The 13,959-nt window shown below is 41.2% G+C and overlaps 2 protein-coding genes across 4 annotated transcripts in view; both read right to left on the bottom strand.

Moving 5' to 3' along the window:
- Window positions 1-981: 981 nt before the first annotated feature.
- Window positions 982-5,578, bottom strand: Usp5 (ubiquitin specific protease 5). Its single transcript, XM_011154240.3, has 13 exons — window positions 5,328-5,578; window positions 5,116-5,241; window positions 4,849-5,025; window positions 4,590-4,696; window positions 3,900-4,427; window positions 3,677-3,748; window positions 3,392-3,593; window positions 3,130-3,282; window positions 2,859-3,040; window positions 2,191-2,576; window positions 1,858-2,073; window positions 1,674-1,783; window positions 982-1,588 (listed from the first exon to the last, which is right to left on the bottom strand). The coding sequence occupies exons 1-13, from the start codon at window positions 5,421-5,423 to the stop codon at window positions 1,523-1,525; spliced, it is 2,421 nt and encodes an 806-aa protein (XP_011152542.1). The 5' UTR covers window positions 5,424-5,578; the 3' UTR covers window positions 982-1,522.
- Window positions 5,579-9,656: 4,078 nt separating this feature from the next.
- The window catches only part of sima (HIF-1 transcription factor component sima), a 43,272-nt gene continuing 38,969 nt past the window's right edge, over window positions 9,657-13,959 (bottom strand). For all 3 annotated transcript variants that reach the window (XM_025303117.1, XM_025303118.1, XM_011154378.3), the window contains exon 14: window positions 9,657-12,844. In XM_025303117.1, the coding sequence (XP_025158902.1) occupies window positions 12,518-12,844 (327 nt within the window). In that variant the 3' untranslated portion in view covers window positions 9,657-12,517. The remainder of the gene's footprint in view (window positions 12,845-13,959) is intronic.

The raw sequence follows: 13,959 nt of genomic DNA on the forward strand, positions 1-13,959 counted from the left end.
GTCTCACTTTGGAATGCATTTACATACATATATGATATAAATATATATAAATGAAGATATATTTATTTATATTTATATATATATATACGTAACTTATACAAAAGTGAGTCTCTCACATTGGAATGCATTTATATACATATATGATATAAATATATATAAATAAACATATATTTATTTATATTTATATATATGTATACGTAATATGTTACGCGAGAATGACTTTTAAGCTCGTGGAAGACGATCAGATTTTTGTTTCTCGGAGAAAGAGTTGACGCCGACCTTTTTTTTTACGGCGATTGGAAACCAATTTCTCACAGACTCCAACGTTAAGCGTTGTAAGCGCTTGTGGCCTTCTACTTACTATTTATACCGCAGATTGGAATATTTAAAAAAATTTTTTTACACATGAGAACGTTACGAGTGCGCAAGTAAAATGTACCATTGTTGTTGTTACACCGCGCAATGCCTACCAACTCGCGATATATAACACGAGAGTTTTTTATATATATATATATATATGTACATTATTTTCCAAAGAGTTTTGTATTCTTCCATCATGTACTTAGGATAAAAGCGATTCTATATATAAACACACGCCACACACATACGTACCATGCGAATAACGTGAATCAAAATGTACTTGTGTTACTCTGATGTTGACTCGATTAACGCGCGAATGAAATTATTATATATTATCGTAAAGTGCCTGTTAATCCTTATGACAAAGCATTAGTGGAACAATCTTGGGAATACCTATTCCGCTTTTCCGAATTTGCGATATATATTTTTATAGAAAAGACAACAAAGTTACATTTATTTTCAATCGAGAATTGTGATCGCGAAGTGTTTTAGAACATGTTGAGAATTGTGCCATTGTTAGAAAATAAAATGAAAATTTTCATATTATATCCTGCTCTGTTGCTTGTTACACCACTTTTCGTTTTTACATCAAGACTCGTCCGTACTTCATTAATACAGTCGTTTCGATTTGTCTCGCATTCCTTTTTATTGTTAAAGCTCCTGGTCTCCCTCGTCGCAGAATTTTTGATTGATGACGTCAGAAGCGAGAAAACGTATGTTCAAAGCTCTTGCGTATTATTTCCAAAAAAAAAGTCTATGAAAGGATACTTGAAATCGCTAGAACATACTTGCAAGATGTTCTGAATACTATGCTTCTCCCTTAAAAATCGATAAACAGTTGATAAAATAATTTTAATGAGGTTGGTCGCATGGGATGATCGCGCATGCGCACGACTAGGTCTCATATTACAGTCACTTTGCGGTTGTCGAATGATGATCAGGGAAGAAGCACAGTATTCGGAGCATTTTATAAATATACTCTAACAACTCAATGTATTCTTTCATACAAATATCTTTTTATTTAGAAATGGCACGTAAGAATTTGCAGCGTGTCACCTCTCGCCTCTTACGTCTCTTTATCGGCCAACCTGGCCGCGGCGAGCGCCCGTAGAAGCTTTTAAAAGCAATACAATATATCTTTATACAAAATAGCAGTGTTACACTAATCGATCCGTTGGTACAAGTACAGGTACCCCAATTCTTTCGGCGGGTTTTCCGACAAGGCGACCTGAAGAATGACAAAGAAAAATGCGTGAGAAAAGTCGGCTGAGTTCAAACACTACGGGATTATCAACGAAATACAATCGTCACACCTTGTCGTCATTATATATCACCCATCGATTCTCCTTCAGCAAGTGACAAACGTAATGGCCTACCATCGTTGACGTGCCCATGTGAGATATGAAACCCACCAGTTTGTATCCTGAAACACGAATACGTTGTGCACCAAGCCTGTGGCGATAATTCGTACGTTATACGATCTCGTGTACGACTTACGAGGACTCCCGTCTCTGAAAACTTCCTTTGCTTGCGTATCACAACTTCCCGATTTCTGAGTGTCGAGCTCGACTTGGTGGCTGAAAATCCACTCGATCGCGCGCTCCACATTGTTATCGGTCGCCTTGAGCGCTTTCGTCGCCTGGTCTATCGTGAAGCCCATGCCCATTACCATCGTTATGGCCTCTTCGTCTGCTACAAAGCTGGATTTGCCGGCTGAAATAAGGTGAACGAATAATAAATTAGATGAAATCAGTAGATAATCAAGATCCCGGTTTCCCGGAGAGGATGAATTTTTAGATCAACAGGACAAGAAGCAAGAAGAAATCTCACCTGGATTAACGTCGACTCCCGGCGGCACAAACGGTTCATCGATGTCGGGATCCGCGATGTGATGCATCACCCAATTGGTCGCGTCCGTCAGACCTCGGTTTTCCGTGAAATACAGCGCCCGCTTGCACGCTTCCGGCGGGAAACCCATGTCCATCAACTCGTTAAGAATGTCCATGTCGTAGACGGGAGGCGGTGGTTCCGCGCCGGTGGTCTCCGGCAGCAATTCCTCACCGGGTTGCAAGCCGGTGCCGCGCAAGAAGCTTAGGTCCAACGTGTCCGGCATCTCCACCGCCACGTCCAGTTTGATGGGCGTCCAATCCTCTTGTACCGTATATTTCCTCAGATGAATCAGCAAATAATCCGGGAAGCTGTCCAGTCTTGTGGTTCTAAGGAAAAATCGAGAGTGTAGTATTAGCGGCGTCTGAGCCGCTCAATCAGCCGTTAATAATGCTGCGAAGTGAAGTTGGAACGCGTAGACATATTATAATGAATAATACAAGCAGCAATAATATTAACGACGTTTCAACGACGAACAATAATATTAATGATAATCAGATGCGAATGATAATAAAGATCATAATAATAATATGGGAATGACAATGAGGATGATAGACAAAACAGCGATGAATAATTGATGTTGAAACTATAAGCGAATATGTAACGCTTACTTGTGCGCCATCGTCCTGCCGTTCAACGCTGAGCTGTAAAACTGCTCCACGGTTTCCGAACGAATGAACGTCTCCAGGCACGAGGACAGCTTTAAGCGCGGTCTCACGAGAGCGTTGGAGTCCAGCTTCTGGCCCTTCGCTTCGGCTTCTTTCTTCAAGTTCTCGTAAGCGGCCACTTCGTCCTACGCAAGATGATGATCGCTCGATTGGCTCTCGGTGACAGTGACGATTGCTCTCAAAGGTAATTCGATTACGTTCTAATTGTACACACCTTATTCACCGCGGCCTCCAACGGTATCGGCAGTGGCAGAATGTATTCTGGCCGGTAGGTGTATTTGACCTTCTTCGATTTGTCACACTGATATCTTTCCTCCACTCTAAATTTAAAACATTCCATGGGGTTTACCTGGTGCCGACTGTGACGCTATTCAATCAATTTCCTGACATTAGAATCCGAGGCGGGCGGGTGCTTATTAAATAGGTTTCGATCGCACGCGGGCAGAGCGAACGATCGTTCAGCGAAATATAATTACATCGAGTATGTTAATTAAGTGGAGGAGGAATTCCTGCGCGTCCTGTTGCCGATTCGAGGAGAAGCCGGCGTGGCCGCGACCTACCAGAATCTTAAACATCCGCGGGGGAATACCTTGCCGCGAGTCGTCGTTCTCCGTACTGCCGGATTTGCTCGGCTCTTCCGAGTACTTGCCGGAGAGCAGGCCGGTGCCCAGTTTCGCCCTGTGTAAACGGCAATTTCCCAGTTTATATTCTTCGTTCTCGAGCGATATTCGCATTATAGAGGATCATTGATCGCGACTCACATTTGAATGTTGAAGTCGTTTGCAGGGTCGTTGTAAATCTGGTCGAATATCTTCGGCGCTCCGTCTACGAATCTGCAAATCATCGTTTTATAATCAGCGATCGTAGGATGCGTCGGCGCTGATACCTCTTGACCACGAGAGGGACCACTGATCGACTCAGGGACTCCAGTAGAGAATCATGCGCAAAAATCTGAAAATCGCATAAACCAAATGATTTGGATACCTCTTGATAAAATCGGGGACGATGAACAGCATTTGCATGACGCTGTTCAGGTAACAGGAGTTTCCGAGATTCGCCAGACCGGTGTACCCAGAGCCATACACTGGCGTCAGCTTGCTGGCTGCTTCTTGAAGAGCGACCCACTCGCCAAATTTTTGATTCAGGTCGAGTTCCAACTCAATCATCGATTTGTCCGTCTTCTCCATCTGAGCCACGTTAATGCCCCAGTGCGACAGATGCACCGCCAAGTTCGGGTCTTCCACCATGTCGTCCTCGTCGTACGAGAACACATCGCCCTTGCCTTCCTTCGTAATCGTGCCCAGCTTCACGGCCAGAGGATAGCCGGTCGCCCGGTAGTGCTCCACCGCGTGATCGTTGCCGCCAGTTCCGTCAAAGAACTTGCGGCCGCAGAGCACGCTTCCGTCGGTTAAGTTGAGCCAAAGATTCTGCGTGAGCTCGCATTTCTCGCACTTCCAGCCGCTCGGTGGGATTTTCTTCCCGTTGTCTAGCTGCTTCAAGTTCGCGGCGTGCCTGTAAAGCCCAACAAGATTGACATCCTTGAGAGACAAGTTTTACTGAAATATCTAGTGGATCAAATATAACTACTGTGACCGGTAAGGTACATATAAAAAAGCATTGTATGATTAATTCCACTGTATACTGTATGGCAACTTGATTCTTCAAAAAACTTACTTTGAAACTGCTTTGATCTCACCGTCCCATGTACCAGCTAAGGCTTCTACCTCTGCCAACTTGATTGCAGATTCTGCTTCTAATATAGCTTTGACTGCAAGTTCCAACTGTCAAGAGTTTCACATATTTTAAATACTAATAACATATACAATATCAGAAGATATAGTATCACATATAACATTATATGATATCGTGTAATATTATATATATATTATGTAATATTCAGTTACTAAAGTTATCAATTTTACATAAATCTTACCTGTTCAGGTAAATCATCGGATGGGTATGGGATAGTTATAAAATTTGGTAGAATGACTATCTCATAAGTCTCATGATAAGTATACTTCTGTTGGTCGGGTGTAAATCCACCAGCTGTTCCAATGGCAAGCCTAGTGATCTTCTTCTCAGGACCATCTCCTTGCTGCGCAGATGGAATCTACAAAATTTGTTGATCCAACAGTTCTTCAATCTATTCTTTTTTCATCGAAACTTGTTGCTTGTTTGAAGCTCAATGAATCGAAATTACCTCTTTCCTTGTACGTTTTAGGTGAAGGAAGACAGGATTACCAGTCTGCTGATGATATCGTAGGACATGGTCCTGGCCTAAACCCACAAAGGTACTAAGACTAATATAGAGACCCGTTGGTGTGTCCTTGAATAGAAATGTTTCGCTTGTAACGTTCGCATGCGATTTCGTCGGAAAGATCGCTGAACATAAAGGACAAAGGTCTTTCTTACCGGGGTGTCAAAGGAGTAAACACATTCGTCCTTGTATATCTTGTCACCGGATCGTGGTATCCGTATCTTTCCCAAATGTTGCATCAACTCATCCATGACAGAGGGACGAAGAGCCGATATTCAACCAATTTCTTACGCTCACCGAACTATCGCGACAAACCGCGCGAAATCCGGGCTAATGACTCTTCACCTAACTTAACCTAACCTAACCAGCACGTCTCTCAGCACCGGTTTTGGTTATCGATGATACTGCGTGAATTGGAAACAATTGGGGATGGGTGATGCTCGACCGAATGTATCGATGTTCGATTCAATTTTTCTTGCAGGATCGATTCTTTTGTCGATGTATCCGATTCATTTGAGTAATCTTTGCGATAATAATTTTTTCCAATAAATGTTATTACATTCCACTGTTAAATTTTTTACGGTGGAACATGTGTGAAAATATGCGCTGTGCGCAAAAATTGAAATATCGCTATCCTCAACTATGAGAAGTAGAGGAATATCAATGGAATACAACTTTGCGGAACATGAGATAGTCCCAGAATTATTTTACAGCTTAAAATTTCTAATTTTCAGATACAATGTTGAGTATAACATTTACCGAGTTTTGACGGCACCACGCAAATCACTACGGTAAATCAAGATCTGTCGGATTCCAAAATATTCCATCGAATTTGTAAAGGTTTATTGCATGAAGAAGCAATCATGAATAAATAAAATATATACATCGTATAAAAGCGTGGACATTCTTTTATAATTTACATTTCCACACGTTACGGCGAGACTTTTCCGAGTTATTCAACGTTGAAGCAGAAAGCGTCCTTTCAGTTTGATTACTTATAGAAAGAAAACGAATCGGTATAACATTCGGTATAATAAATTAATAGGAAGCTTAGAGTTTCCTCTTCAAAATTTACCTATTATACTATCGATGTAAATAATATTTCAATGTAAAAGTTCAACTGGAAGAGATAAAAGATTGATGAAAATCAAAAGTGACCGCCATTTCTCATTTAACTCAGGCTGCGTTCGCCAAGTAACGAGCACGTTATGAGCGTGCTCTATCTTTGTTACTTATTGCAAGTTGAACAAGGACAGAGCACGCTTTTACCGCTAAATAGCACCTCCCTGAATGTAGCCGCAATTTACCTCAAAAGAAAAATGAAAGTAACGTTATGAATTTAATATGCTTAAAAATTAGGAATTTCACGCTGTAAAATGCTTCATGAATGACCTCGGTATTATTATTCTTTCCAAAGTTACAGCTCTCGCTGAAGTCTGCTTACGTTTTTGAATAGACTAAAGAAACGTCTGACTAATCGTTGACATATCCTACGAGCTCGATTTCTGAATACGGCTCCTCGCACAATGCCAGGCAACAAGCAACAAGAATAAAAATAGACGAATCACAATCGACTATTACAAGAATAATCTATTGTGATTGGTCTATTTTTATTCTTATTACCTGTTGCCTGGTATTGTGCAAGGGGCTTTACCACCGCGACGAGATAATAATAAAGGCCGGTATTCATAGTCAGGTCTTATATTTAAGACTGTCTTAAGTTCACTTTCAGATACACACCACAGCCAACGAAATGATTTGTACAGCATCTGAAGATAAACTTAAGACGATCTTAAATATAAGATCCGACTATAAATACCGGCCAAAGACTGTCAACACTGGGTAAATTCTCGTAATGACCAAGGGAACCCCAAGGGACCCGGAGGTAATTGAAGAGCGATGATAATACATACCGACTGCTATAGCTACGCGCAAGATAATACAGCAAGCAACTATTACCGGTGTGTGGCGACAGGAAAGACAAGCAAGCGACCTTATTCGTGCTTTACCACGCCGCACACTTTACTATCCACACAATACAATTATAATAAAATGTACTTGTAAATTCTCTCTATACATATACGGTGTAATGTTTTATTTAAGTTTATATAGTATTATAATAAATTATAAACCTTCACTATAGAATATACATATCGAATGTGTATATATTCTACATACTTTGATATTTTTTTATTCAAAGATATTATTCTTATTATAATTGACGAAATGTCAATGATATCTAATTTGACTTTAAAAAACTATATCGAACTAAAACTTGATTAATACACAGATGACAGCATTTTTATTATAATAAAATGGTCTTGTAAATTCTCCTTATACATATACGGTATAATGTTTTATTTAAGTTTATACAGTATTATAATAAATAAATTATAAACCTGCATTATAGAATATATTATAATAAAAATGCTGTCATATATGTATTAAACAAGTTTTAGTTCGATATAGTTTTTGGTGCAGCCGCGCCAAGATTTTTTGTATCAAATATCTTTTATTGCGTTGTTATAATAATTAATTTGTTACAATAACAAGCGAAATAACCATATAACTCAGTGTTCTAATAAATAATGATAAATTTTACTTGTAAAACTTTATGTTATGGACATTTTTTGTAGCTGGTATTCATTGAATTATCCAGAACGCGCAACTGCCATGTTGAACGACTCAATTGTCGTGTAAAATGTTTCGATTTTCACTAATTCATATAAAATTTTTCATTTTTCACTGATTCACAGAAGTCTTTCACTTTTTATTAGTTCACGCTAGGGAAGAGATTCATGATCGCTGCCCCGAGCAGCTGCAACGCTTTTCGAATCATCTATGTCGGCGCGCTTTTATTCCTCAGATTTCTGTCATTAATAACTCGATAATTATTGCGAATCTCGCAAAATGGTATGGAACTTTTATGTTTGTCTCAACCCAATCTACCCTCACACTTCGGGTTGGCAGCTAATTACCGGACACTTCGTATGATCTTCATGATATTAATCATACACAATGTCAATTCTTTTTTTTTTGCACATGTTAACATGTTAATTCATGTTATAAACGCGTAACAATGTGCGAGACTGTGCTTGTCAAGTACGCTATTATGGTTGTAGCACGGACATAAACCGCCTAAAAATGGATGTAGCACGGACTGCCAGCACATACAGGTTTTACCGCCGAAACCTGAAAGTGGATGTAGCATCGTAGTTCCCCTCTCAAAATGGATACAGATGACGTCCTTTCCCAATGCGGAAAATCGGAGTCGTCGAAAACACCGTGTTGGCCGCTCTCACGTTCCTCTCTGGTTTGGCAACACCTTATATACAGGGAATCCCAAAACAATTATTGCAAAACTCGTGAAGACATAGAGCGGGTGAAGACAAACCAGAGAGAAACCTGAGAGCGGCCAACACGGCATTTTCTGCGACACCGACTTTCCGTCCGACTGGGAAAGGACGCCATCTGCATCCATTTTGTGAGGGCAACTACGATGCTATATCCACTTTCAGGTCTCGATGGTAAAATCTGCATGTGGTGGAAGTCCATGCTACATTCACTTTAAGGCGGTTTATGTCCGTGCTACAACCACAGTTGCCATCTCTATGCCAGACATTGCCCAGAGGTCTAAAAAGAGCGGAGGGGAAGCAGGAAAAATAAGTATTAAATATTAAATCTTCGAATACATTAACATATTAAGTCCAAACTAAACATTGTGCGATACTAATAATCATTATAAAATTCAACATTATTTATATTTTAACGAACATACACATACACTGGTATTACATAGTTATAAAAGACGTTATGACAAAATATACGCATCACTCAATAAAATATTTTAATATATTAACATAATATGATTACATTATGATTACATTAAATATGTCTGGGTGCCCCGTAATTAACTGCCAAGGCGAAGTGTGAGGGTAGATTGGTTTCAAATAAATATAAAAGTCCAATACCATTTTGCAAGATGCGCAATAATTATCGAGTTATTAATTACAGAAGTCAGACGAATGAACGCGCGCTCAGATGGGTAATTGGAAGAAGTGTCGCAGCTTTTCGGGTTACAACAACGGGTCCCAGTCGGAAAGGTTTAGATAAAATCGCGTTCGCAGAATTGCAGTAAATCCATTATTTTGATTAGTTCCGAAGTCTCCGCTACTAGCCGCCACTATCTTTACCGAAAACCGAGGTCGAAAATGAGAAATTATCTTTCGAAATACTACCCATAAAGTAGTCGGACGCACTTTTACGCTACACAAAATAGAAGCAAAATATAATTTTCGACAGAAATGATAACGAGACGATTTATACTCAAGATAATTTTCAAATTTGGACTTTTTATATGGGATATAAATCACATATAAATTTAGAAACGTACTGCCAAGAGAATACTCACAGCGCAGTTGGGCGGAGGTTTTTCTTTTTCTTTAAGGTTTCCAAGATTACAAAGTAATCACAACGGAGACGGATTTTAGAAACATCATTTATTCTTTATCATATCCATGTCATACCAGTAATAATACGCGACCTATTCAACACTGTTACACAATGCAATTAAAAATTAACGATATAATAAAATATTAAAATAATAAAATCTTCAGAATGATTATATATATATATTTATATAATATATATATATATATTTTTTTTTCTTATTTATGTGTCATATGTCGGTAATAATTGTAGCAGTAAACATAGCACTAATTACACAGTATTAATTAAATTGTATGCACCCAGTACCGATCGTGCCGCGACGGTCGGTGAGCGCCGGGCTGGAGCTTAATAGAAACTATAACAACAGTAACAACAATCAGCAACGACGACGACGTTCACGGCAGCGACAAAGACATTGTCGTCTCTGATCAGCGGTGCCGCGCTAAGGTAGCATCACCGCGACTTGTCTCATCGACTTGCTCTGTCGACATCCTGAAAGAAATGAAATGGAGAAACTCGCATAACCGATACTTGAATGAAAATTCATCATCTTTCGTTTCTAACTGATCATCTCCGCTGACTAAAATCGGAATAAACAAAAAACGCGCGTGTGTGTATATCGTTCTTTGCTGCTTTTTGTTGCTTCGCTACTCTTTCCTTTCTGTTTCTCTTCACTCTGCGAATCTCGAAGCGGTGAGTAGTCTGTCGGTTACCATTCGTTTACGAAGCCAATCGTTTCATCTTCTTTTACCTCGCTCGCAATTTAACATCTTTTGTTATTATTAGATGAACTAATGTATATATATGTATATACGCAAACTTACGCGCGAACGCGCATAAATGCATTCGTTTATATACAGCTCGATTTTAGAAGAGACAGGCCGGGCCGCTGTAAAGGCCATAACATTTCCAACTCTTTGTCAAAAAGGATTGTGCAAATGATCACGCATTATCTCACACACACACACACACACACACACACACATGCACTCGTCTAAGGAGAGAATCCATTTTCTTTCTTCCTATAAATTTTTTGCCAAATTAACATGAACTTTTTAATCACGAATTTCCGCGAAACTTTGAGCACATTATAAGGTTCGATCGTTTATTACACATTATCCCAATTACTATACACTTCTTCTGGCAATTATGCACACATTATTATGTCTAGATATTTTGAAACCGTAGTAACAATCATGCTAATAAAACAGAAGACGGAGAAGCTTCGTGCATCGAACAAAAAGAAAACCCAGGAGAATTTTCTCCCGCTCTCGTCAAGATTAGTCTTAAAAATGGTACAGCCTTTAATTACAAAAAGATATGATTTTCATTCTCACAAGTAAACATCATACGCGTCGCCGAACACACGGGCGGCCCGCCCGAACACGCAGATTATTGTTCGCACATCGGTCCGCCTCGAAAGTTAATCGCGCGGAAATGCATTGGCACACTCGGCGAGCGTTCGCTTCTTCCGCAGCGCTCACGAATTTCGTCGAAGGAGAAGAATGTAAAAAGCGTCGGTCCGATGAGACGTTCCGGGTGACGCGAGTCGAGTCGCCGTTTGAAAAGGAATCACCGACAAAAAGATCGCTCCAAAAATATCAAATCTAGACTCGAGTGCCTCGGCCCCCGTCACGTTTCGCGTCCATCGGACGTTCCCTTGAACACCTGATCGCGACTTGTTGTCTCTTGTTGTGACTTGTTGTTGTTGTTGTTGTTGGATTATATACGTAGCGAGCATGTCGCGCCATTAAATTGTAAACGCATCGACGATCGGAAGCGGGCAAAGTTTCCCCACAGCCGTCCTCCCCCGCGCGAACTCCAGGTCGTCTCAAATAATTGTAATCGATACTTGGCGAATCAACAACGGCAGTAATTCTCAGCTACCTTTCATCGATGACAAACAAAACAGAAGAATCGAGTGTGTCACGAGCACGAAAGCATTTTGCCGAAAATAATTCCAATCATCTCGACTTAACCGAAGCGACGGAGATATAGACCGCAACTCCGAGAGTATTCGCCCATCGAAAATTGAATCGTTCAAAATCGGATCACGACTGATCGGGAGAAAGAGCATCAAGATCGAAGTCCTAGTTGGCGCTGTCACTGTGAGATACCAATACCTTCGATGCGAAAAATTCGTCGTTTTTCTACTCAATTCCCTTCTAGGAAGTTTGTGGAAAATGAAAGAGAAATTCTAGGGAAGATTTAGAGGAAAACAACAAGTTCCCGCTAGACGTCTGAAGAGATACAGAGGCTGCGTTCCGATACTCACTGTCAGCACTGAAAATCTATCATATACGTGACATAAACTATATATTTTCGGATCGAGGTTGCTCACGTTATTCGTTAAAATTTATGAAATCGAATAATTCGATTCAAATTCGAATTGAACAACTCAAGCATCAAATTATCAAACTGAATAATTCCGCTTTCCATTCTATTCGACAAACGCGACGAGCCTTTCGGACTAACCGAATATTTTTATACCCGGTGACCGCGACCAGGTAGCCGCGATCAACGGCGCTATTTCTAATCTGTAATCGGCAGTCGCTCATTCCCTCCAAGACCGCGTCTTGATCAGTCTCGCCTAATCAAGTCTTGACAGCATTCGGTTCGTTACAGCACACAAAGGAAAGCAACTTTCGAGTAAGATATGAACGATTCAAGTTTCCGATCGATAGTACCAGAATTCCGAGTTCGAATGAAAACCAGAAGCTTGGTAATTCCGGAAGTCGGAATTTCTGAATCATTCATATCTCGCTGGAAAATCGACTCGTTCATCAACCAAGCATTATTCCGCGCAGGCTGAACGCACCCGCGGTTTTCGTCCATTTCCGATTCCTCCGATCGGCCGATGCACTCACAACAATGTCACAATTTTACGCGCGCTCGTTCACACCGTGTTCCGGTCCAACAGGCCGCCGAGCAGATCCGGACCCACTTGCAGTAGGCACGCGGCGGACTCGCCTACGTCGTAGTCGAAGCCTTCGAACGGCATCGCGCACCTCGTCGGCGAGACCAAGTTGCTGCCTCCGCCACCGCCGGTGAAAGGCCCGCTCAGGTGTCTCCTGGTGTCCGGACTGAGCTGGTCCAGAGATATGACGCTGTTCACGTCCGCGCACTGCGGCACCGTCTGATTGTCCACGTTGACGGACAACGGGGATGACAAGTTCCTCGATAACAGGCACGTCGGCACATTGCGAGAGTCCATCAGGCCGTCCTGGGGTAAAAATGAAGAGAAAATCGTCAGAGTGGCGACACTCGTTCTTCCATGACAGACCTGGAGTCGTATTCCGGGCATACAGCGGACGCTAAACATGTTTCCCCGATTCCTCCAGCTGTGAGACAACGTGACAAGTTCATGTGGGAAAATCGAACCTTGAAATTAGAAAAGCGTGCTTAACGTTCACTGTACGCTCCAAATGAAACCTCAGGTCGAGTCAGATCGCTCTACAGGTAATGAAAGTAAGAGAAAATAAATAAATACAATGAAGCGCAAACACAATTCAGGAAGGTCTGTTGTCGAGAGTGAGAGTTCGTTCTTCTCGCGAGTCGACTTGAGGAGAGACACCGCTGCGTTTCGCCGGGAAAGGAAAAGAGCGGATGATCGCAGACGCGTTTCCTTGAGGAATCTTTTTTTATTATGCTCGGCGGGAGAGGAGGGAGAGGGTTCTCGAGGGGGACGCGCTTTTATGACCCGGGCGGGAAACGCTGAGAATGGACGTCGGGCGAGCGTGACTATCGCGACTCCGCGCATCTGACGCAATTGACGAATTGGTAAACTCGTGCGGATTATGAAGAACAATTAGCGCGTCTTGAACTCTGAGAGCGCGATATAAAACGCGACGTAGCTATTCTTCGTGGATATAGAAGGGACGAAGACGTTGCGATGCGTTTTATTGTCTATGTGTGTGTCTATGACTGTTGTATTTAACAAACATTAACTACAAATATCTCTTTTCAATAATCCAGCGAGAATAATTTGACGACTCGAGATCCGCCTGTGTTGCCTTCGAGGGAGAGAAGTAAATTCTCCGCGAAGCTACAACAAAAATATAAATAAACAAACAGGAAAATTTCACAGCGAGACGGGAAGTACTTCTCTTCCGAGCAATCGCTCTTTTATTCTTAATCAGATATCAATTCATATCTATTTACGGTATATATTCCCTTCTCTTTTCTCTTCTATCCGAAAGACATCGACTTGGAACTCGGTTTTTGATTCTCACGATGACTCGATTCGATGCGAAATACACACTCAACTACGATTGACTACGATCCTCGACGACAGGTTCGACATCGTAACGGCAGAAGGGGATGCTGAGGGATGACAGC

This window comes from Harpegnathos saltator, unplaced genomic scaffold (assembly GCF_003227715.2).
Source record: "Harpegnathos saltator strain DR-91 unplaced genomic scaffold, Hsal_v8.6 scaffold53, whole genome shotgun sequence".
Lineage (NCBI taxonomy): Eukaryota > Metazoa > Arthropoda > Insecta > Hymenoptera > Formicidae > Harpegnathos > Harpegnathos saltator.

What these genes read in the sequence shown, in the direction of transcription:
- Usp5 (XM_011154240.3), bottom strand. Translation starts at nt 5,423, where the DNA reads ATGGATGAGTTGATGCAACATTTGGGAAAGATACGGATACCACGATCC. An exon ending in TTTACTCCTTTGACACCCCG is followed by an intron (nt 5,242 to 5,327) that starts GTAAGAAAGACC and finishes TTTCTATTCAAG; the next exon opens with GACACACCAACGGGTCTCTA. An exon ending in GGGAGTCGACGTTAATCCAG is followed by an intron (nt 2,074 to 2,190) that starts GTGAGATTTCTT and finishes ACCTTATTTCAG; the next exon opens with CCGGCAAATCCAGCTTTGTA.